The sequence below is a fragment of the Lytechinus variegatus genome, chromosome 15 (genome assembly GCF_018143015.1).
Source record: "Lytechinus variegatus isolate NC3 chromosome 15, Lvar_3.0, whole genome shotgun sequence".
Lineage (NCBI taxonomy): Eukaryota > Metazoa > Echinodermata > Echinoidea > Temnopleuroida > Toxopneustidae > Lytechinus > Lytechinus variegatus.
In genome coordinates this window covers 1,698,106-1,721,574 of record NC_054754.1, presented here as the reverse complement: position 1 = coordinate 1,721,574, position 23,469 = coordinate 1,698,106, and the positions used below count along the sequence as shown (strand labels likewise).

Here is a 23,469-nt window from a genome sequence, read left to right as displayed (position 1 = left end):
ATACTTCCACTGTTTTGACTGCTCCTTGGTCTCAGAATGATAATGATGAACCCAAGTCTCATCTCAAGTCACAACTCATTCCAAGAAATAGGATGGGTTACCCTCAAAGAGTACCAAGCCTCTGATGGGGTCATGCCTTTCAACTGCAGAAACTTAATGACAGCTCGAAAGTTGGATTTGCCCATTTTTCATGAGAAATCTGATACAGAAATTTAAGAATCTATAAAAAAATAAGGCTAGATATTGCTATTACCAAGAAACTAGGTGGGTAGGATTAAGAAATGTGAAAGATTTTATGAACCAAATTTGGTCTTCATATCTTAATTTTTCTACTGTATGTTAACTCAAAACTTTTCAGTCAATCTCGCAAGGTGTTACTAGTCAAGAGTCAATATTATGTGTCACATGACTAAGAACCACATGTGTACATTCAACTATAGTATTAGAAACACATAACAAGTTCAACAAACTTTTTACGCAAGCTTCAAGGCATATTTCAAGAATTAGCAAATTCTCTTAAAGAACCTGTCAATAAATTCATTACTAAATTATGAATGTGTATGCCCTGAAACATGTGGAAGATACTTTTTCAAATATAATCTGTTGGACAAGTTTTGAGATTTTATATCTACATGAAAATCTGGGTACCAAATCCAAATAAAATATCTACATATATTTCATTTCTTTTTCATACACAACCATTTCCAAAGTACAGAGAGGGTGATTATTTCAAGATTTAATTTGTCTATAGCTTTCTAATTAAACTATATCACCATATAATCCAAATTTGTAAGTGGTTGAAGAGTCATTTCATTTCTAAAACAATGAAACATTAACAAGAAGGGACACAAAGATTTGTTTACCCTCTAAATTTTCCATTTCATGCTTGGGAAGAGGTTTTATATTTTTAAAAAAGAAAGAAAATAAGCAATTTTTTTACTGGGCACTTGATCAATCAATGAAACACATTTAAATCATTTTATATCTTCTGCATCATAACAGTTTTAGAGCATGCACATTATGATATCAATATGCTCTTTGGGGGTATATTATTAAAACCTGAAAGAGGAATAAATAAATGTACCATTGAAAATTAAGAATTTTTACAGTCTGTCAAAAGCTTTAGTAAAATTGCAGAGATATGAATAATATCAAAAGTATCAACATTCTAATCAATGCAAAATAGTGGCCATCAAATCTTATTAGATTTATTGATTCTTTGTAAGATTTTGAGTATTACATTTGCAGGCAACAAGCTCTCTCAGAAATGGTTTTATGGCTGTTTTAAGGGGTTTTGAGTGCTTATCTAATTTAGTGATTGTATAACAGAAAGCTACGAACAAGGTGATTTCCCTCAATTTTAGTCCATCTCATGCATGCAAATTTGTTTAATACCACCCCCCCCCCAAAAAAAAAAAAAAAAAATGAAAATGGAAATAATAATTTTAGTGAGGGTTTTAACCACATTGTAATTTTTCATCACACCATATTTCGAAGCCATACACATTTATACTGACAGACACTTCTGGGGAATTTACTTAACCTATAACAGAGGTTTTAAAGCCAAATCTGAATGTGTGTAAAATACTGTAGCTACATTGTATATCAAAGCCTGTTTTTAGTTTTGGTATTAAAGTACCCCCAAATGCATCTATAAATATTCAAATTTATGACTACAGTAAATATGAATATGTATGCCAAGAACAATCATGATGTGAAAGACAAGAACAGGATAAAGGTTGCAATTTCACATGAATAGCTATTTTGATCAGATGACCGATCAAAATGAAATATTTGCATGATTTTCCCCCTTTTCAGTATGAAACTTATTTGAAATGGGATTAAGATTTCAGGACATCATCTGTGTCTGTAGCTTTCTGATATAAAAAAAAAATATGTAAGATAAGTGCTTGACTGGTATTTTTTAAAAGAATAGAAACATTGTAAAGACAGGGCACTACCTATCTAAGATACATATATTTGAATTTTCAGAAGAATCAATGAATGAAAGAAGGGATTCAAAAGCTAATCCATTTTTGTAAGATCAGCATGTTAGATGATACTTGAGTTTGACCCTTTAGTTTACCAAAGCTTTCAAACATGACATGTACTGTAATGATTACAACAAGATTTACAGTAAAAAAAACACACAAATGACAATATAAAGATAGGTCTAATGCATAAGAGAAAGGTAGTATGGACCATGGAAAATAAAAACAGAATATATGTACATACATGTATCTGGTGAGAAACAAAAGGATAGAAGCTAAATATAAAGGTGGTTTCAAACTGTTAGACAAGTACAAAGTCACTTCGAGCTCGCAATCCAGATCTTACGAGAAGTGGTGATGTTTAGAGGTAAAACCGGTGAAAAACAGGTCTAAAGTAAATTGAATAAATGATTATATGTATGTGCACATTAACAGGCATTCACAGGAAAGGCTAAAATCTAATTTATGAGTGAAAGTTACATATATGGAAAAACAAATCAGCCAATTAAATCATAAACAATTTTTCCTTTCTTTCCACTGCAGGGATATTCTTGAGATATTGGGATTTAAAGAACTTCTGAAATATTCTCTAAATCCAAAAAAAAGAAAGAAAATGTATCCTTTAGTGTCATGTAAATTTCATTATTATTTCTCAGAAAGATAACTGTCAAACGATGGGTAGCCACATAATTTTTATAAATAACACATTACATATTACATCAACACCCAGTTTTGTTCCCACTTTTCAGTCAGCCCCATTAACCTTAACCATTTTAAATATCTGTAGATAAAGCAAGTTACACAAGCAATTAATTGCAATCAAGCTCGCTGTTCAACGGACAATACATATTTTTTATAACATTCCTCGGTCCACACACCCTATTCTCCCATGCAGTTGACACCGGAAGCAAAGAAATATGGGGGGTGTTAAAGGGAAAAATACCTTCATAAAACTCTGTGCAGTTGCACTGCCAGGAGCCTGTTCCGTCATCCACGTGGCACAGCCCGTCGTTCTGACAGACGACAGCCGAACAATTGGCTACTTGGCACACATCCCCTACATATCCCAAGGAGCAATTGCACAGGAAACTATCGGGAGAGAGGGCGGTACATTGACCGTTGTATTGGCAAGGATTGGGAGAACAAGGGCTAATGTCACAGTTACGACCAAAGAAACCTGTCCAGCAATTGCACGTGTAGTTGCCCTCCGTGTTGGAACAATTCCCGGAGTTGCAAGGTGAAAATACCAAGCACTCATTGACGTCTTCATCACAGAGCAAGCCTTTGAGAAGGAATGAAAGGTTGGGTGTCCAATATTCAACGCACATATTAGTGCAATATCCCAGATGAAAATATGAGGGCAGTGTTTATATAAGTGATTTTAGATTGATTGATTTAGAACCCCAGAACAAAACATTTTGAAAGGAAAGTATGGAGGTATATGTCTCAAATGAATCGGGTATTTGTTTTATTTCAATTGACAACAAAAATGGAATCCAAAATATAGAAAGTTAAAGGCCAATTTAAAGTATAAACCAAATGTAGCAGAGGGGAGAAATGGGATATAAAAGGGAAGAAATATTTGAGAATTTAGTTAATACAGAATCAAAGAATGATTCTTCATTCTTGTTTTCAAAAATCTAAAATATGATCTTCTATTAAAACCAACTTAGCATGAAAATTTGAATGTAACAACTGGGTTAGTTTCTGAACAACAGGATTAGTTTCTGACCAACAGGCCAGGTCAGGTTTGGGGGAGGCTCACATTCACATGAAGATTTTGCCCTTCCTACATGCAGTGCACATTCATGTAGTGTATTAGTAGTCTCAAAATGGGGAACATCGCAGCGTTAGCTAATAGCAAGGCTTACAACATGACAAAAGAGAGGTGCTGCGCTGGGCTTTGACCTTAATATTTCATTAGATGTACTACTCTATGTTATATGAATACAAAGAGAGGGGAAAATATAAGCAATGTACATACCGGTACTACATTTAGTTAAAATTGAAACATTTCTCATTGTAATATTTTATGTTGTTGGTGGCTACGATGGTGATAATAATGAAGATAATAATGATAAAGATGATAGCGATGATATTGATAATGATGATGGTGATAATGATGAAGATGGTGATTTTTTATTTATTTATTTACCACTTGTGGGATGGAACACCCTATCAGCACATGCTGTTTTTCGTAGGGGTCCATAATAATGGTGATGATGATGATGATGATGAAGACGATGATGGTGATGACGACAATGACTATGATGATGATAATGATTATGATAATGATTATGATAATTGGTAAGTTCATGGACCTGTAATAGTAAAGAATAAAATTAATTCAATTCTGATAGATCAATTTGATAAATGGTGTGAAAATGACCGAACAATGATGATGACAAAGATGATAATACATAAAGCGATGACGTTGCGGGAAATGATGTGGATGATGCAATTCACATTGACAGAACCAATATAAAGTTCAATATTTCCATTCTTTGCAAGCAAGAAATATCAATTTCAAGTTCGTGAATACAGTGTATGATTTCGGAATGACATGCATTCTTCATTATGAAGTGTGTCACTACATGTCCTCCTCAACATTGACATGGAATAGCAAAAAAATTGATATATATATGTACATACATGAAGTGTCTGTTTGATCAATGTATTAAATTGAGGAATGCAATTCATGGTTTCATTTCAGCAAAGTTAGTGGACAGAATAGAAACATAAAAGAAAAACAAGAAGACATATGAACACAAAAAAAACAAACACAAAAGTACAGAACAATCAACAAACTCCATTGCATAAAATGGAGAGTAGACCAATTATAAATAGATGCTCGTTCAAACACTTCTCCTAAAATGTTTACGAACACAATCAAGTCTTTGAAATTTTAAAACACAATGAAATTCATAAAAATTCTGTTAATTTTTAGTGCTTGATACACAATAAAGTTTATACAAACAGCTCAGTACAGTAGTGTAGTGCTATTATCATAAATTTATTTCAATCTGGTAACAGGCTTCTTCTACTTTCTCTATACACAGTCCTTGTTTAACTCTGTTTTTATAACAATCTTCAAAGGTTGATGATATCACTTCAAATACAATATCTCCAAAAATAGTTATCCAACTCCCAGGGGGGGGCACTCATTATATAATGCATAATGGGTATGTGCCGCGGAGGGGACCCCTATTTTTACACTTAAATTTCCGTTCCAAGGCATAGCATTTTTGTCTTATTGAGAAAAAGAACAAAGAAAGCCGCTCCAAAGCATAGCATTTTCTCCTTATCAAGAAAAAAGAAGAAAGAAATCCGCTCCAAAGCTTCAAATATTTTTCGTTACGCCGTTCCGGTCGCATTGATCTGCTACAGTGAGCTGCAATTTTGGTGAAGAGCGGACGCAGAGCACTGTCCGACCATCGCCTCTGCGCAAGCGCACCCCGCCGGGCTAGCTGTATCATACTCGCATGCCTGTTCCGTAGGGATGCATACGCACTCACACACTGGCGATCCGTTCCAAGGACCCCCGTTTTCACAAACATTAGAAGTTCAGAAGCCCGTTCCGAGGACCCCCCTTTTTACATTAAGCTTGCTCCAAGGCCCCTGTTTTTTGTCTCACCCGCGGCACACCCCCACCACTTTTTTTGGTCGAGTGGTCATGTCTAAGCAGTGCAGACAATCTCAAGGCATTGTAGTGATTTCACCATGTAATAAGCTGTATTATGTGACATCATAATATATTTGTTATGAATAAGATCACAAGCTTTTCTGTGCAACAACTTTTGACAAAGTTGAATTTTGAAAAAAGATGAATTTTGCACTTTCTTTCCCTTTAATCTACTTGGACAGAAGCTTCTTGTGGCCTTCTTATAAAAAAAAAGTTGCAAAGACAGAAGAGTTTTTTTAGCCCATGTAGCCCATTGGCAGTCTATATAAAATTCTATGTTATTTAGCTTTATTTCACCATGTCTGAACACGGCCTAAGAATTGCAAAAAAAAAGTCATTCATGTCACTTGCTTCCTTTTACCATTACAGGGCAAATATAGTTAAGACATCAACCAAAACTCTTCATTATTAGAATTAGTACAAAATTAAAAACTGAGCAGTCTGCTGGCAGCCGTCTACATGCAGTGTGAGATGCTGTTAATTGGGTCATTAATTAATAAAACATGCATGTTATTACATATATCTGCATAGAGTCACATCATGCAATTAATGAACTTTATGACAATCTTCCAGCTCATATTTAATGTTCTGAAATAATGTCGACTACATTCTGGTCATATCATGTATATAAAATCAAATCACAAACAAATATCAATTAAAATAAAATCAAGACAAATGTAATAAATATGGAATTAAAGACTGAATATAAATATCAAAACTTATGTTAAAAAGGAAGTGTTAATAATTCACTATGCAGGACAAAACTTTGTGTCTGAATATATCTTTTCCAAAACCTGAGTTTTTTTATCATTCAAAAACTGAATCAGTAATCCAATCTATAGTTTATCGAACTGCATTGAAAGATTAAAGCACTTTTAGAATTGATTTTTAATGTCTAGACACATCCTTTAAAGGCAATATACTACTACAAAAGGCAATATACTACTACAAAGTCCTCTGCATTGAAAGATTAAAGCACTTTTAGAATTGATTTTTAATGTCTAGACACATCCTTTAAAGGCAATATACTACTACAAAGTCCTTTGCTATTTCTTTCCTAGAGTTAATTCAAAATTAGTAATAAAATTCACTAGTGTGAAGAAAATTTTCTTTTTCTTGCAAAATAACTTCATTTTAGTTTTCTAGATCAATTCAACTATGGCAAAGCAATGTGTACTTTCTGTTGCAAAAAGCCAACAAACTAAAAATTTGAAATTAATTGCAAAAAATATTCTTCTTTTCTTAACCTACATTTTTATTGCCAGTTTCATGAACACAGTTAGTCTCCCATTTGTAGGAAATTCAAAGTTACTGGGGAAATCTAAATGTGAACTGCCAGCCCAAAACCAACATGAATTCTGAGATATTCAATGAGCTCGAAAAGCACATCCGATGCTTTGAAAAATGATGTATAACTTGTCAAAATTGATCAAAATACATGTAACCCACACAAGTACTTGATTGAATATAGAGGAAATTAAGTGAGGGCTTTGAAGAATAAAGAAAAAAGAAGGTTGAAGTTCAGGGTTTCACTCAAGCATGAGATGTGCATAATGTGCAATCTAAGTGAAACTTCCAAACATTCTTGACCAAAAGAATTGTTAAGAAACCCTTGCATATCATATTACATTGAAATTTATATTGACAGAAGAGCAATTATCCTGTCAGAAGCTAATTTTCTTTTTGTACTTTTTAAAGATCAAATTACTATTCGGATATGTACAGAGAACATTCTCTGGTGAATTGTTGTTGGTTTTAAGGTGGCAGATTCCAAATCATCTGAAAAAAAAATGAAAGTTTAAAAAAAAAGAACTTACCCTCATAACTATCGGGACAAGAGCATGTGTATCTGTCAACCAGATTATTACATGTTCCAGCATAGCATGGATTTGATGAACATTCATCTATCTCAATCTCACAACGTTGACCAGTATAGCCTTCACAATACAAGAGGAAAAATAGAAGAAAAAAAACAAAAATGTGACAAGTCAATATTGACTAATTGCAGAAGAATAGTGACATTTTCAAACCTTCTTTAATATTAAGATGCGTATTTTTGCTGTCAAAGCATAAATAGTGTTTTTGAACTGTATTAAGATAATTCATTTTCATTTGTACTTGAATTCAATGTCATATGACAATGCAAATGTCATTGTGAGGTGAAGCTAATAACTGGATGGGCTTTAAACAAACACATTACTCCCCAGGGAGTGGAGGACGTGCACACATTATGTGCGGGAATGACTAATTGAATCCAATGACCGGGTTATAATATATCTGTAAAGCGCTTAGACACATCGTTCTGATGTATTAAGCGCTATATAAAAGCAGATTATTATTATTATTAAATTCTGGGGCCGGTTTTATTTTTATTTAAAAAACATTTACCTGACGTGCAATCACAAGAGAACTCATTCAGTCCATCCACACATACTCCATTGTCACAAGAATTGGATTGGCAATCATTGATGTTTGTTTCACATAGGTCGCCACTGAATCCAGTCACACACTGACAATCATATGTCAATGACACCCTGTCTGAAACGCAAGTCGCTCCATTCTGGCATGTGATAGAAGCACAGTAGTCTGTCTCATAAGCACAACGTTCACCCTCATACCCTGCCACACAAGCACAGGTGAAACTATTGGATGTACTGGTACATGTCCCTCCATTTAGACAAGGATCATTGTCACATGTGGCAGATACCTGTATAGAGAAAAACAAGAAAGTTATCAGCAGCAGTCCCAAACTACTCAAATTGTCCAGGATTTCCTAGCCAGAATACAATTTTCTCACAAGTCTTGTAATATATACATGTATACACACCAGAATCATATATGTACCAAAACAAGGAACAAAAGGATTATACTTAACTTATATAATACAATCATATCATACTTCAACAAATATTCTCATCTTCGAATAGATCAACTGGCCTTTGAATTACGACACCAATTTCCACACTTTATTTTTATATGAAAGATTCATTAGATCAAGACTAAGGCTTCAATACAGGAGCTGGGATCTTCCGAAGGTGTGCCCTCCTTTTTGAATGAGCGCAGCATCTTTTCACTTTTGAACTATACTGGTAGACAATGACCCAGGCTGTGATCCCACTAGGATTCAAAGTGTTCATGCTACTTTTATCTCATTCTTTCATGTGTAGGTCATGACTGGATAAATCTGAAGTCTAAAATATGATATATAAAACAGGCAGTGTAAGATATAATTCCATGAAAGAAAGATCTTGGTTGAATTCACCTCCCTATATGTAGTCATCTATCTTACAATCTAAATGTAGGTCAACATTTTACAAGAGCAGATTCTCTTTTACAGAGAAATCATTAACATAAAAGTCAAAATGTCTATGACAGATTTGCAATCAATACTGCCCACATGTGACCATTGAAAGAGCTCATGAAAATTTACATAAGGAGTAAATTATCATAAGGAGTTTATGAAAAATAACCTTAATCCACTCGATACTTACATTAAACTCACACATCCTCCCAGTGAACTCTGTAGGACATGTACAAGTAAACATTGCGAGGCCATCTGTACATGTCCCATCATTCTGGCAAGGGTCTGATGCACATTCATCAATCTCCATGCTGCAGTTGGTCCCTTCATAACCTGGTCTACAGGAACAGTTGTATCCGTTCACTAAATCAAAACATGTTGAATCAAACTGACACGGATCAGGGTCGCACTCATTGATGTCTGTCTCACAATAGTCCCCAGTATATCCCGGAATACAGATGCAAGCAAAAGCATTCCACTGATCGGTGCAATTACCACCATTCAGACAAGGAGAGGATGAACAAACATCAGGACCAGCATCACCAGAAGTAACGTCAATGATAGAAATAGCATAGAACTGTTCCTCATTGGTGGCATTGTAGACAGTCTGGTTGAAGAATGGCAACAGGTACGTTCCAATGCGGACATCATCTAGATTCCCTTCAAAGGAACTGTAGACCTCAAAGTAGTCATCGTTGGAGAAGTCTGTGCCACCAAGGTATACAATCCCACTGCTGCCATCACCTAATACATCATTCACTCCACCACGGAAGGTTATTACTTCAGTTACATTAACATTATCAATGGCAACTATCACTTCCGGAGATGCAAAGGTGATCACCACATCATGCCAAACACCGTCTGAAACCAAATAATCAGAAATGATTTCATAGACTGTACCCAGACTGCGAGTTTGGGAACCAAAGAAAAACCTAACTGAGAGTTTGGAATCCTGAATGTCTATGGTGAAGAAATAGTCAAGGAGATCGTTGGAGGAATGCATTATCAGGCCCACATCTCTACGTGTTCTCAGTCTGAAGGTTATGGTGTTGATTTCTCTGCTAATGTTGAGGCTATTGTTGTACTTTATCAGGCTGCCAGAACCACTGAATGTTGCTGGTGTAAGACCTGGGAAGAAATAAACACATCCAAGAAATAAAACAAATAATGCAAAGTAGGCCTATCATTCTGGTGCAAAAGAATACTTTCCATTATGGCAATAAGAATTTCTTTTCCTATTACAGGCAACTTTTAAAATCTGGGCAAGTCATGAAACATGATCTAGCAACTAGCAATTATTGAAATAAATATTTGTCTCCATTTTTGTCTACAGTAGTATTTAAGTAAATAAAATTTCATCTGAAAACTAGTATCATTTTCAAAGCTTCATATTAAATTTCAGAAAGACCCTTTCGTTCGAGTGTAAATAAGACATTTGAAGTTTGAACAAGTAATTTCTAATGTTCAAACTAGTTTTTCCAAGATATTGTGTCACTGCTGTGGTGATAATAAAGCTTTATATAACTTGTGTGACTCTTTCAAACTTCATAACATTTTGCTGGGAGGAACAAGCGCACTCTCTAAAAGAGGTTTTGCTGGGCATCAAAAAACTTGCAACAAGTAATTTATATAACTGATCTTGTATGAAGGCAACATGTAATGGGAAAAAGAAGCTGAAATACTCATCAAGTAGAATAGTACAATGCAAAAAAAAGAGAGAGATATTCAATTATTTTTTTTCAACCCTCTGATATTACTTACATTCATATCCATCATCCCTGTCAAGGCATGCTGCACCTCCGGGACAAGGATTCCTAGAGCAGATGGTTTCCTCAGAACAGTTCTTCCCTCCGAACCCATTTGGACAATCACACTGAAAATCATTCCAGGTGATTTCACAGACCCCTTCATTTTCACAGGGTTCGGGATCACACGTGTTGTCACTGTTGCACATGCTGATCACGTTGGAGTTAGTAGAAACTGGAATTGAGTCGATCTGAAAGTCTGCAATGTCCAGAGGGAAGAACTCTAAGGAGTAGTTGTTGTACTTAATATCCCAGAGACATCCCTTGAAGTACATGGAGGCAGAAACTGGAGCAGGAAGGCTGCCATCGCTGAAATCATCTACACCACCTACATATATTTGGTCAAAAGAGGGCTCACTACTGCTTGCAAGGTTTACTGTCTCAGGCAAAGATGAATCCAGATTAAAGGACAAGGTTGTTGACACCCTGCTGAACTCTAAAGAATGGTACCTCCCATCAGAGACAGAACTACCAGATATCATTAGATTATCAGTGCTGCCTGCAAAGGATGTATCAGCAACAACAGAGCTGTTGTCTATTGTAAGTACTATATAGTCTGATCCTGCACCAGTGTACAGGAGAAGCCCATACTCTTCCCTGGTGCGGAATATGAGTCTGATTGTGTTCTCTGATTTGGAGAGGGCATATCCTGAGGTGTCAAACATTGCAAAGCTGGTAGTATTCTCAAAGCTGAAAGTTCCCTGCACAAAGCCTGCATTGAATAAAAATAGAAGTATACAGTTTATCTTATTCCATATCATTCAGTACAGGAATGGCAATCTCTATTATCATCAACCTATTCCTGAATATATATTGTCACACTACTTCGATAAAAGAAGGCTCAGGAAAATGGGATGAGTCACAGTCACACTGGTGATTTGTACACAGGCAAGAGATAAAAGAAAATGTGACTTTATTTTAGATTTGTTAGAATTGTAGACTAAAAAGAACAGAATACATATTAATGCAAGTATAAACATTGGTCATCAGACAGTGACACTACACAATACCGCAGTGATCAGTTATGGTAACAAATTACAAATGATTCCTTTTCAACAGTTGATGGCTTTAGCAATAAAACTATTGTATCATGGTTTAAAACCAAAATAATGTCGGAATATATACTTACTTGTTTCACAACTGGGACCAGTGTATCCCAGCTGACATTGGCATGTGTATGTCCACCAGAGATCCGTGCATTCTCCTTGTCCGTTACAAGGGTCTGGGTCACACTGCGGTGTCCTGGAACAGCCACTAACCAGGTCTCCAACAGGAAGTACAAAATCATTGGTTGATGTTTGCTTTACATCCCTCATACATCCAGTGAATGCATCATTGGTAACAGGCCCTGCATAATTGTCAGGCACATGACCGAAGTGAATAGAATTAAACTGAGATAGGGTGGAGCTAAAGCTTCCCATCTCACTACAGACATTGTCTGGACAGCTGTCAGATGTTACATTCACCTCAATGGAGCCTGGATTGATCAGATTTATTTCAACATCATGCCACTCTCCATCATTAAGAGCAGTGCCAAGACCCGTAATATTCACTAGAGTCACTGATTCCATTGATATAGTCTCAATGATAGTAACAGAGAGAGAGCCATCAACCATTTCAACATTCAATGAGTCGCCAATAGAAAAGGATAGAAGCAAATGCCCACTGGGGATCGTAGTAGCAAATGAAAAGGAAAACTGAAAAGGAAGTTCTGATACAAAAGTATATGTAAGATATTGGTCAGTGCCATAGAAGCTAGCTGATGTGTCAGTGGCACAGAAGTCTCCTGTATATCCTGCGGAGCAGATGCAGTCAAATCCATGAGCTCCTTGAGTGTAATAAGGTTTGCATGTTGCCCCATTCAGGCACTGTGTGTTGTCGATACAGGCAGTCAACACTACATCGCATCTTGTATCCCCAAAACCCTCCACACAACGACAGGAAAAGGCACCAATGTTATCCTGACAAGTGGCTCCATTTTCACAGGGGTTGGATGAACATTCATCAATGTCGTTTTCACAGAAGACTCCATCGTAACCAGTCACACATTGACAGTCAAACCTGTTCACGTCATCATTACATGTTGCACCATTGGTGCAAGGATTTGATGCACATTCATCAATGTTCACCTCGCAGTTCGCACCCTCGTAACCATCTTGACAAACACAGACATAACCACTGGCGTTGGCATAACTAAAAGAATCCGGGACATAATCACTATACGGGTTTCCTTCCTGATAGAGAGATTGATCAGACAACTGAAGGCAGGTGGCCCCATTTTGGCAAGGTTGTGAATTGCATTCATTGATGTCCACCTCACAATTGATGCCTTCATAACCAAGGTAACAGGAACAGTTGTAGAACTTGATGCCATCCAAGCAGGTTCCTTCATTTTGGCAGGGGTTGGAGATGCAGTCATCAATGTTGTTGGTGCAATAGGGTCCATCAAATCCTGTGTCACTGCAGTTACACACAAACCTGAACAAGAACAAGCAAACAAAATGTACACTATCAATAGCTAATTCACTTTAGAAATCAATGTTTCAGGGTTGAGAAAGAAAGGGATATTCGTCCTTTTCTTGATAATTTCCCACTAAATAAAACCTTTTTTTAATATGGCAAATTGGTGGTCATTTCATAGATATATAGATCTGCAAAATGTCAAATTTTAGCAACTGTTTGTGAAGGCAAAGTTTTTTGTGTGTGTTCTTTTTTATTATCCCATGCCATTTAAACATGAACACCTTATAGAGTTTACACCTTTTTTCCAAAATGAATGTAATGACTCAGGCCTACAGTGTAGTTTGGACTCTAAACTGACAGGAACATTGCAAAAACCAGACATTTCATCTACAATTTGCTGTCCAACAAGTTGTTAGATCTGAAAACTTTCCTTGATTCTGGTTGGCTTAAAAGCACTATTACTATGGTATCTGTCAGCAAACAACAGATCCTTTCAAGAAAAGCTCCCCTGCTGTAAACTGGGGAAAGCCTCAAACGAATTCGATTTTGTTTTTGGTGTTTGATTTCTCAAAATTCTCAAAAGACTATATGGAAGTCAGAATTACATGTATGCTGAAACAGATTATTTGGTAGATTTTATCATTTTCTCAAATTTGTGACTTACATGTACATGTACAGAGCCTTTTCACACAAAATATTCACAATTAAAGCCATAATTATATCATGCAAGCATGGCATAACTGTCAATGATGCAATCATGTAATTGTATATATGAAAACATCAGCTCATTATTTTTCTTTTTGTTACTTATTAAAAGTACCCTACCCTGAGTGTCTTAAACAAAGCACAAATTTTACATTATTTACAGGAAAATTACTAAACTGTGGTTAATAAGAAATGATACATAAAAAAATTCTAAAATTAAAAAGGTAAAACAGTCAAACTTAATTTTTTTTAGTAAGGAAATGTTACTTTTTATAAGTATCACACCAAAATAGGTGAAAATTATTCATGATGAATTAGTTATGTTGCCCTTATTTTCCACTTTTCTCCTTTAGAATAACCTACAATTCTGAGAAAGATCATAATCTCTTTTTAAATGACATTCACACATATAATTGAATGTGTCTTAATATATTATATTTATATATACAGGTGTATATTTGTTTTCTCAATGTAAATGAGTAATCCATCCTGAGAAAACATTCAAGCCAATCTTGTAAAATTTGAATTAAAAAAAATAATAATAAATTGTTGCTGTTTGAAAACTGAGTTATACAGTTCGTGAATCTCAAATTGGGCACTCAGGAATTGTGGCTTCCCCTAAGCACCAATTCCCATGATTAAAGGGAGAAAATCATTTTGAGAAAGACAATAATAAAAAGGAGTTTACATGTAGTTTAATATGTGTGTAGATTTCATATTATTTGTTTATTTTTGTTCAAACATACAATGATCTGCTTTATAGGAAGCAACAAACATCAATAGAAACATTAGGGAATAGACTTTTCAACTTGTTTCATTTATATTTTGTTTACTAAAAATACTTGTTCATATTCTCATATCATTCCATAGATTGATGTCAGGAGTTGTGGTTAGTAGTAAATAAAACAAAGGCACGAAAGCGTTTACATTTAGTTCATTGTAGCTCTAAAATTGAACCAGTAATTAGTAGCATCAGTGGAACAATATGTCGGTAGAACAATTCATGCAAGAACATACATGGTACAGAGTCACTACCGAGAGTTACAGCTTAAAGGGATGGTTATATGTATTTATTGTTTAATAGAGTAGAGTTCACTGAGCTAAATGCCAAAAATTTCATTAAAATTGGATAACAAACAACAAAGTTATTGAATTTTAAAGTTTAGTAATATTTTGTGAAAACAGTTGTAATGAATATTCATTAGGTGGGCTGATGATGTCACATCTCCACTTATTCTTTGGTATTTTATTATGAAATTAGGCTATTCAAATTTTTTCCTCCAAGAACTAGAAAAATCAGATTGGCAACTGATTTAGTGCATTAGATATTTATAGCTGCAACTTATTTCATAATAAGAGAGACATATTATTCACATACTGTAAGTATGAAATAATGAAAAAAAAATATGATTTTATGTAATAACATAAGAAAACGGAAAGCGGAGATATGACATCATCAGCCCACCTAATGAATATTCATGACGAATGTTTTCACAAGATATTGCTAAACTTTATACTTCAATAACTTTTTTATTTGTTATCCAATTTTGATGAAATTTTCGGCATGTTGCTCAGTGAATTCTACTCTATGTATTAAGATATAAATATTTTCAGCCCGGACCATTTAAGTTTATTTTCAGTGTGCATACATAGACATGCTTGCAGGAGTTGCAGACACACTTTACCACAAGTACTAGTATGTTATATCTTGAAGTTCTACAGTTTTAAAACAATTATCTTGATAATAATGATAATAACAGGCATTTACGTTGCGCCATCTCTATCTAGAAATAATTCATTCCAACATGCACTATTATTATCCATGATTTAGCGTGACCTTCAGTTTTGAATACTCAATACAATTGATCCGGGGCACATACATACATGTATGTACTGTAAATGTACCCATACATGTATGTACAGTACAGGTCATAACGTTTTATAATACCGGAACATGCATTTAATTTTAACAAATTTACAATTTTAACATGGTCCCAATAACATCCTTAATACATTTAGCAGTATTAAGTTGCATGTACAGGGAATGATTTTCCTGTTTTATATTGCATTGCAATTTGCTGGATTCACATTTTTCAAAGACTGCTATACAAAAAAAAAACATATTTTCATATATACTGTAGACTATAAAAAGTTGACAATAACATGTAGTTAGAGCTTTTCTCCTACAGTGTATTACCAAATATGATAATCATATTGGAAAACAATATTTGTCTGAATGTATTGTATTGAATTAATAAAGGGAAAAGTCTTGAATATTCTGTCTTTTTAGTTTTAAATAAGCAGTGTTAAAAAGTATTTTTTAGAAAAGTTTACTAAGCTACATGTATGCATGGGTAAGAGGAGGGTATTTTATCAATGAGCACAGGGCCCTTAAGCCACAAATAGGTTCTGGTCATATCAGGGAGTTCCCCCTCCGTCACCCATACCTAAAATTACATCATTCATAGAAATAAATGCATAAATTCAATGATGCACATCAGAGAAATATTGTATCACATGAACATGAATTGAGACTAGTACAGCTTCAGATATTAGTCAATTTTGTTGTATTCTTTGACCCTAAATGAGTATTTTATGAGGACTTTGTTATTTGCCAAAGAATCACTGTTGCTGCAGCTAAGTGTCATCTGGAGTATTCTGGTTTTCAGACCCCTTACCAAGAATAAATGCTGAAAACATTACGTATCATCATGTTCTCAGAAAATGAATAATGATTTTATATATTATTGACACTTATTTGTAGTGGTTTTATCCATTCTCATTTTTAACACATGAGCATATAGAGAAGATTATAGTATAAAGTGATGCGTTGCCACAGTCGATTTACAAAAAGGCCTTCATAAAAATAGCCCCCTCACTGCTAGCCACAACAGAATAGTAATGATGCACAAAGCTAGCCAAACCTCCATCATCTCAATAAAGATCTGTTTCCTAGATGTAGATAAAGTAGGCATTAATTTTGGATCCCCTACATGTACTGTATGTGGTGTTCAGGGAACTGCAACAAATACTGTTTGAGAAGCCAGGCCTAAAAGTGCAAGGCCACTCATGTGGGCAAAAATTATGAAAGCCACAGTTAGAGACATCTATGGCCTGTATAGAACTTTCAAGCCAATCAATAGGTCATTATGTTCCAAGGTCAAGGCAATGGATAGCCTTTGATTAATTATTAATTAGAGCACTAAAATTTTATGTGCATTTAAATACAGTGTAGGGCTCACATGTACATCAGAAGAAAATGCTAGACAATAGGTGGTTTCAAACTGCCTCGATGATCACAAGAACTTTTTCAGGCAAGTAAATACCCATCTCCTTATTCCCACATTCACACCACCCCGAAACATACCCTTTGGGATAAGAGCATGTGTAGTATACCAGAGATGCCAACCCTCCCGATTTATCGGGAGGCTCCCGAAAATTCATCCCAACTCCCGCTCTTACGATTACCATCCTTATCCTCCCGAAATTACGAATTTTTTTGCATTGATCAAATTGGATTGGAAGTACATGTATCGTCTGCTAACTTTAGCATGTATTAACTCCATTACGTTCGCTGCTACTAAATTTTGTGTGAAAGGCAGACAAATAAGGAGCAGCAAAAAGCTGGTGCATGTGATATGCCCAACGGGAATCCACTGTGCACCAGGCCGGTAGGCCCGGCTAGCTTCGTGAGCCGTGTGCGCTCGCGGCCGCTGGATTTGTCGAGTCGTGAGGTGAAATATCAGTGTGTGATTTCGGCGTGTTGATGGGTTGATATTGACATGAAATGGCGGAAAATCAACAAAAGAAGACCAAGAAATGGTCTCAGAATTATAAGACTGAATACAGTCTCTAGTAACCGTGTATTCGGAAGTCGGAAAGAGGAATTTACCATGCATTTTGCACAATTTGCAGCGTGAACATTTCAGCTGAGCTCGGAGGTCGTGATGATATTCGGAAGCACTTTGGGAGCAAACAGCATACGGACATTGCAAAGACAAGATCTTTACAGGTAGACATTACCCGCGCTGAGCTTTTCTTTACTGGATTTATAGTGGAACATAACCTACCTATAGCTGATAATTCCTCTTTTTTATTATTGTTGAACGGGTGCTTTTCTTCTATTGTCCCCTCATTTTTTTCTTACATGTAAAAATGCATATTTGATATTTTTTATGTTAAAAAGTTGGGAACAATTTTTTTTTTTTTTTAAACATGTGAAATTCTCAAAAATAAGGGTCAGATTGCACCAGAGAGCATCTAGAAACCCAGAGCTGGACCCCGGCCGCAAAGGTCGAGCGCTCTGCGCTCGATATGTGCGCTACGCGCACATAATTTGGTGTCGGTTACAAATCCTCCCTAATTCTGATTTCCAAAAGTTGGCATCTCTGGTATACATGTAAAGTCTGATAAGCAAGCAAGGCGTGAGATTCAAAATTGCTAGCCCAGCAGCCACCCACGGCGCCCGTGCCCTACAACACGCTGTGTTAAAAGTTCCTGTAATTTGCTTTGACATTGCCAAAATACCTGCGACCTTGGAAAAATTCCCACTAAAGTTCTCGTAATTTTGACAAGTACCTATTACTTAGCGGAAATTTTCTTTCGGGGAGATTATGTGTAATTTGCTTTCACATTTCCAAAATACCTAGAACTGACAAACTTCAAGGCGGTCTGAAACCACTATATTTTTCTTCTGAGTTCTATTCAGCCTAGCAGCCTGATTTAACTTTGCATCAAAAGCAATTTACCGATACTGGGGCTCGTTTGCATTTTACATGTACAGGTACGGTACCGGTACATACAGTACAAGGGCATTTTTTTTTTTTACAATTTACATTTTAGTGATGATTGACCCATGTGCATCGTTTATTGTAAATTAACTCATAACATTGATATACAGTATTTGCATGATTACCCATTGAAAAATATACACTTGTCAACTTAATGGCCTGAGTGCGCTCAACAGCAAAATGGAGGACCACAAGGAGGATGAATACAGATGGGACCATCACACATGGATGTTTTTATAGCCAGTGTACATGTATGATGTACGACAAACCATATCCTCCTTTAATTCAATTTCTTACATGTACATGTAGTATCAAGTATTGTATTTTGTTAACACAAAACATCAAGAATTCCAATGCTATTACATGTATATTCTACATAGGAATCATTTTGTGTTGGATTCAGAAGACATAGCTGTACTTGTACAGTACATGTACCTCTGCAAATGCGTACAAAATGTTCTGATGTGATGGCCCCATTAAAGATCTCAGACACATTTCCCCTACCGAGAGTAAAAAATGGCCGTTTTAACATTTTTTGTACCAGCTATATACATGTATAAAAGGGGGTTTGAATAAAAATGAAACAGCCATTTTCAATGCCTGTAGGGGAAATAGGAATGAGGTACAGTATAAGGAACCACTAAAAGGTAATAAAGCAAAAGCAAAGGGAAGCATGAGGTGCATAGCTTCAAAAGTGTTAACTTACCCTGGTTGAAAATTGCTGCATAAAAAGTGATTAGGGCAAGAGAATGGGAGGCATACACCAGAGATAAAATGCAAGATGAGTAAAGATAAATAGAAATACCAAACCATACTATATAGTGGTCACACTGAACAACCCAATACTACAATGAAAGTAGTATATCCATGAATGCAAAGACTAAATGGTGTAGTAAAACAAAATTTGAACAGAAATTGATGTCAAACAGTCAAAGTACTGTGAAGTAAAAGAAATCTAAATGCACAGTAAGTATCAAAAATGTGTGCTAAAAAGTATAAAGGAATTATCGTGTTTTTAACCGACATTGACAAAAAAAACATTTCCTTCATATTATTTTGATTCTTTAATAAATCTGGTTTCTCCCTATTTGGGTACAGGCTATTATGATTTTTCAGAAATTATAATGAAATACAGGTATTTCTAAAAAAAAAAAAATTCTTTATACAAAATTACAATGTAGTTCTACAATGTAATTACATGTACATGTATATGATGAAATAAAATCATCTGCTCATGACTAGTTGCATCTTGCATCTTTTTTCTCTTTTTTTTCATCTTTTTTCAAAGTTATACAAATACAGGGGAAGGATAAGTGTGAGAAGGAAATTAAGAAATTTACAAGAAGTAATACTTCTGCACACAGATACAAAATGCTTTGATAAAGAAATTTACAAGAAAGAAAACAAAAGTTTCTGTATGAATTTTGAAATTTACTCTACATGCTAGAGTACTTTCATACAAAATGAAAAGAAGTTTCAAATATTAAACAAGACTAAAAAAAGAATTCAATGTTTAAACCCAAAAAAGAAAAATTCATTAACCAGCTGAAGAAATATTCCCATGCACCCCACATAATGCGCAATACATGCTCAAATATAATTGGCAATTAAAGCATACATGTACATGTTGCAGTTATTGAACTCAAATCCAACAGTATTATTTCAAACAATTAGCTTTAATAACAGTAAATGATTTTACAGAAATGTTATACATGTAATTAGGCAAAACCAAATATGCAGAAACAAGGCTAAACAAGGCCAAAATTGTCTGAAGTTGCATGTACTGTAATGCTTGATAATAAGAATTAGTTACTTGGGATTTGTCATTGCCATTATGTACACACCTCTTCACAGCTCTCATATAAATGAGAAACTCGGATGTCTCATGAAAGTCTATACCAAAACATGTTTTGTTCTGAAAGGAATGGTTTTGCATAGAAGACTATAAACTTCCTAAACAACACAAAGTAATACATGTATGTATATGCTTACTCACCCATTCACTTCATCATTACAGACACCATTGTTTTGACAGGGGTTAGATGCGCACTCATCGATGTTGAATTGGCACTCAGTTCCATTAAAACCCGCTGCACACTCGCACCTGTATCGATTTACCTCATCCACACATGTAGCATTGTTGGTGCATGGAGAACTCTCACACTCATCAATGTTTGTCCCGCAGTCGTCGTCAGTGAAGCCTGGGACACAGGTGCAAGTATAACCTTCATCCTGATCCACACACGTTGCGCCGTTCAGACATGTGAAAAGTTCTGGCTGACCACACACATCCAACTCAACTTGACACAAGGTCCCGGTGTAATGCATAGAGCAGAAACATTCAAACGCGTTAGTCCTATCCACACACACGCCTCCATTTTGACATGGATTTGAGGCGCATTCATCAATGTCAACTTCACAGCGTTCCCCCTCGAATCCTCCAGCACAAGTGCAGTTGATATTGCCTTCATTGACAGAGCAAGTCGCACCATTTTCACAAGGATTCAAGGAGCACAGGCTGTCTTCACAGTTACTGCCGATGTTTCCTGCTGTGCAGCTACAGTAGTACCCACCATTGGTGTCAGAGCAGGCTGCTCCATTCTGGCAAGGGTTGTTGTCCTGGCATTCATTATCATTGGTTTCACAGCGTGATCCAGAGTAACCAGTATCAGTACAATTACACCCATAGGAATTGATGAGATCCTGGCAGGAACCTCCATTCAAGCATGGATTCACTTCACAGTCATTGATTTCAACATCACATTCACTCCCTGTATAACCTATTCACCAAAAAGACATAGAAGATGTACAATAAGTCATTGTTAGTAATAACAGCTGAAACAGAAATAGCGATGTATAAGCAATCAATCATGCATATTTAACAAACACATGTTTATAATATTTTCTAAACATTTCAGGAGCGAGGAAAAGACAAACCTAGATTACTGATTTCATTATGTCTTATTGAAATTCGTTTCTCTAGATATCTAACACTAATAAGTCAAGACCATCTATTTTTCTTCATAGTTTGGGGCTATTTTTCACACGAGCCAAGCAAGCCAAATGAAAAAGTGATACAAGAAATGGGATTTTGGTAGGGGCAAGGCCACTTTTGCTAGGGAACCTTTTCAAAGAGGCCAGGCAACATACATGTATTAAAGGCATCAAGGCAAATAAGTGGGGGCAGCGAGGCCACTTTTAAATGGGCATCATTCAAAATCGCATTTATGAGAAAAGGACCCAATGGCCTAATAAAATTGGGGCACAATTTTAGTGGCCTCAACATTTGATCAAAGGGAAGACAGCAATGCAGCCAGAAATAGGGGGCCATCTTCCAGAGGCCTCTGGCTTTTTCAAAGTATGTGACAAGACAAGAAGGGAATGAAGGCATGTGAATCCAGTAAGAGCCAAATAAGTAGTTGGAGTTCTGACTCACAAAGCATCTGGATAGCAACCAGGAGACCCAAGACTGGAAGATCTACAGAATTACCTCAATCCTGTATACCAGATGATTATAAACTTTCTCCCATGCACAATACACACATGATTCTACCCAAATGCAAGGATAATGACAGCCTCCACTCCATACTTTGTCTTAGAATGCAGAGATATATAGGATTCAGGGCTTATATCAATCAAAGGCCATCAAAGGTCACTGCTGCTGATACCCTGTTGATTGACCTTGATGCCCCTCTCATTGGCTTTAGAGATTTGTTGTGCACATTCTTATTTTTCCTATTTGGTGCTGTCATGTTGAACTGTGCCCTTTGTAAAAATGACATTGCCCTAGAAATAGAAATCATTAAGGCCTGTAGATTACTGACACCCATACCTGCTAAACAAAGGCATATGATTCCGTCTATGGCAGTGTTGGTCTGGCAATAACCCGAGTTACCACACGGGTTGTTATCACAAAGGGTTGATGCAGTGTTGCACAATGGTCCTCCGTATCCCTGGCTACAGTTGCAGAATGTTGTGTTGGACACCCCATCTTCTGTGCAGGCACCGTTGATGCAGTTCAGGGTAAATGATGGGTTGCTGCAAAGGTCACCTGCATTAGGAGAAGAAAGATGTGAAACAGTGAAATGCTACACCTAGACTTAATCAAATCCCACACAGAGCACATATTTTAGAAGTTAAACTCGCAATACCCTGCTTAAATTCTTCTTGTTGTTCTATTGCTGTAATACTCGAAGGGTTCTCCAGCATGTTCAACATATTTTGGAACAGAAGTGGCTACCCTGGGTAAAAGGTGACATTATTATCATTAATATTATCATAATGAACAGGTAAAGGGTACATGTACATGGTTTCCCGGGGAATTCTGGAAACTGTCAAGCAACCTTCCATTGAAGACTTTGTTCCATTCAGGAACAGGTTCAATATTCAATTCAAAATGTCATTGCATCTGTTGGGGCAGGTAGATGCTGTGTCCATTGCACACCTTTGACTAGTCTATGATCCAAAAATGGAAGATCACTCTTTGCTTATTTTCTGACAATGTGAATAAATAGAATCTTTTTGTATGAGGTTCAAATTAACTATATTAGAATCACTCCTCAAAATTCTGTAGAATTTCAAGCCTCTATTTTGGACTAAAGGTCAAATTAGTTTTGAATGGTAGCCGATAGTATAACTGTCATGTCATTACCATTTATTATTATACAGAAGGTGGCATAGTTATTAAGTCATAGATTTCATCCTAAGTATTTGTATGATGAATAGAACCTTG

At 35.9% G+C, this 23,469-nt stretch overlaps 1 protein-coding gene across 1 annotated transcript in view; it reads right to left on the bottom strand.

Annotated features, from left to right (window-relative positions):
- LOC121428962 (protein crumbs homolog 1-like) overlaps window positions 1-23,469 on the bottom strand; it is a 65,725-nt gene that overhangs the window by 15,953 nt on the left and 26,303 nt on the right. Inside the window, exons 4-11 of the mRNA XM_041625858.1 lie at window positions 22,570-22,788; window positions 20,734-21,517; window positions 11,909-13,257; window positions 10,736-11,491; window positions 9,165-10,102; window positions 8,062-8,380; window positions 7,491-7,610; window positions 2,935-3,273 (exon numbers count right to left, since the gene is read on the bottom strand). Of these exons, the coding sequence (XP_041481792.1) occupies window positions 2,935-3,273; window positions 7,491-7,610; window positions 8,062-8,380; window positions 9,165-10,102; window positions 10,736-11,491; window positions 11,909-13,257; window positions 20,734-21,517; window positions 22,570-22,788 (4,824 nt within the window). The remainder of the gene's footprint in view (window positions 1-2,934; window positions 3,274-7,490; window positions 7,611-8,061; window positions 8,381-9,164; window positions 10,103-10,735; window positions 11,492-11,908; window positions 13,258-20,733; window positions 21,518-22,569; window positions 22,789-23,469) is intronic.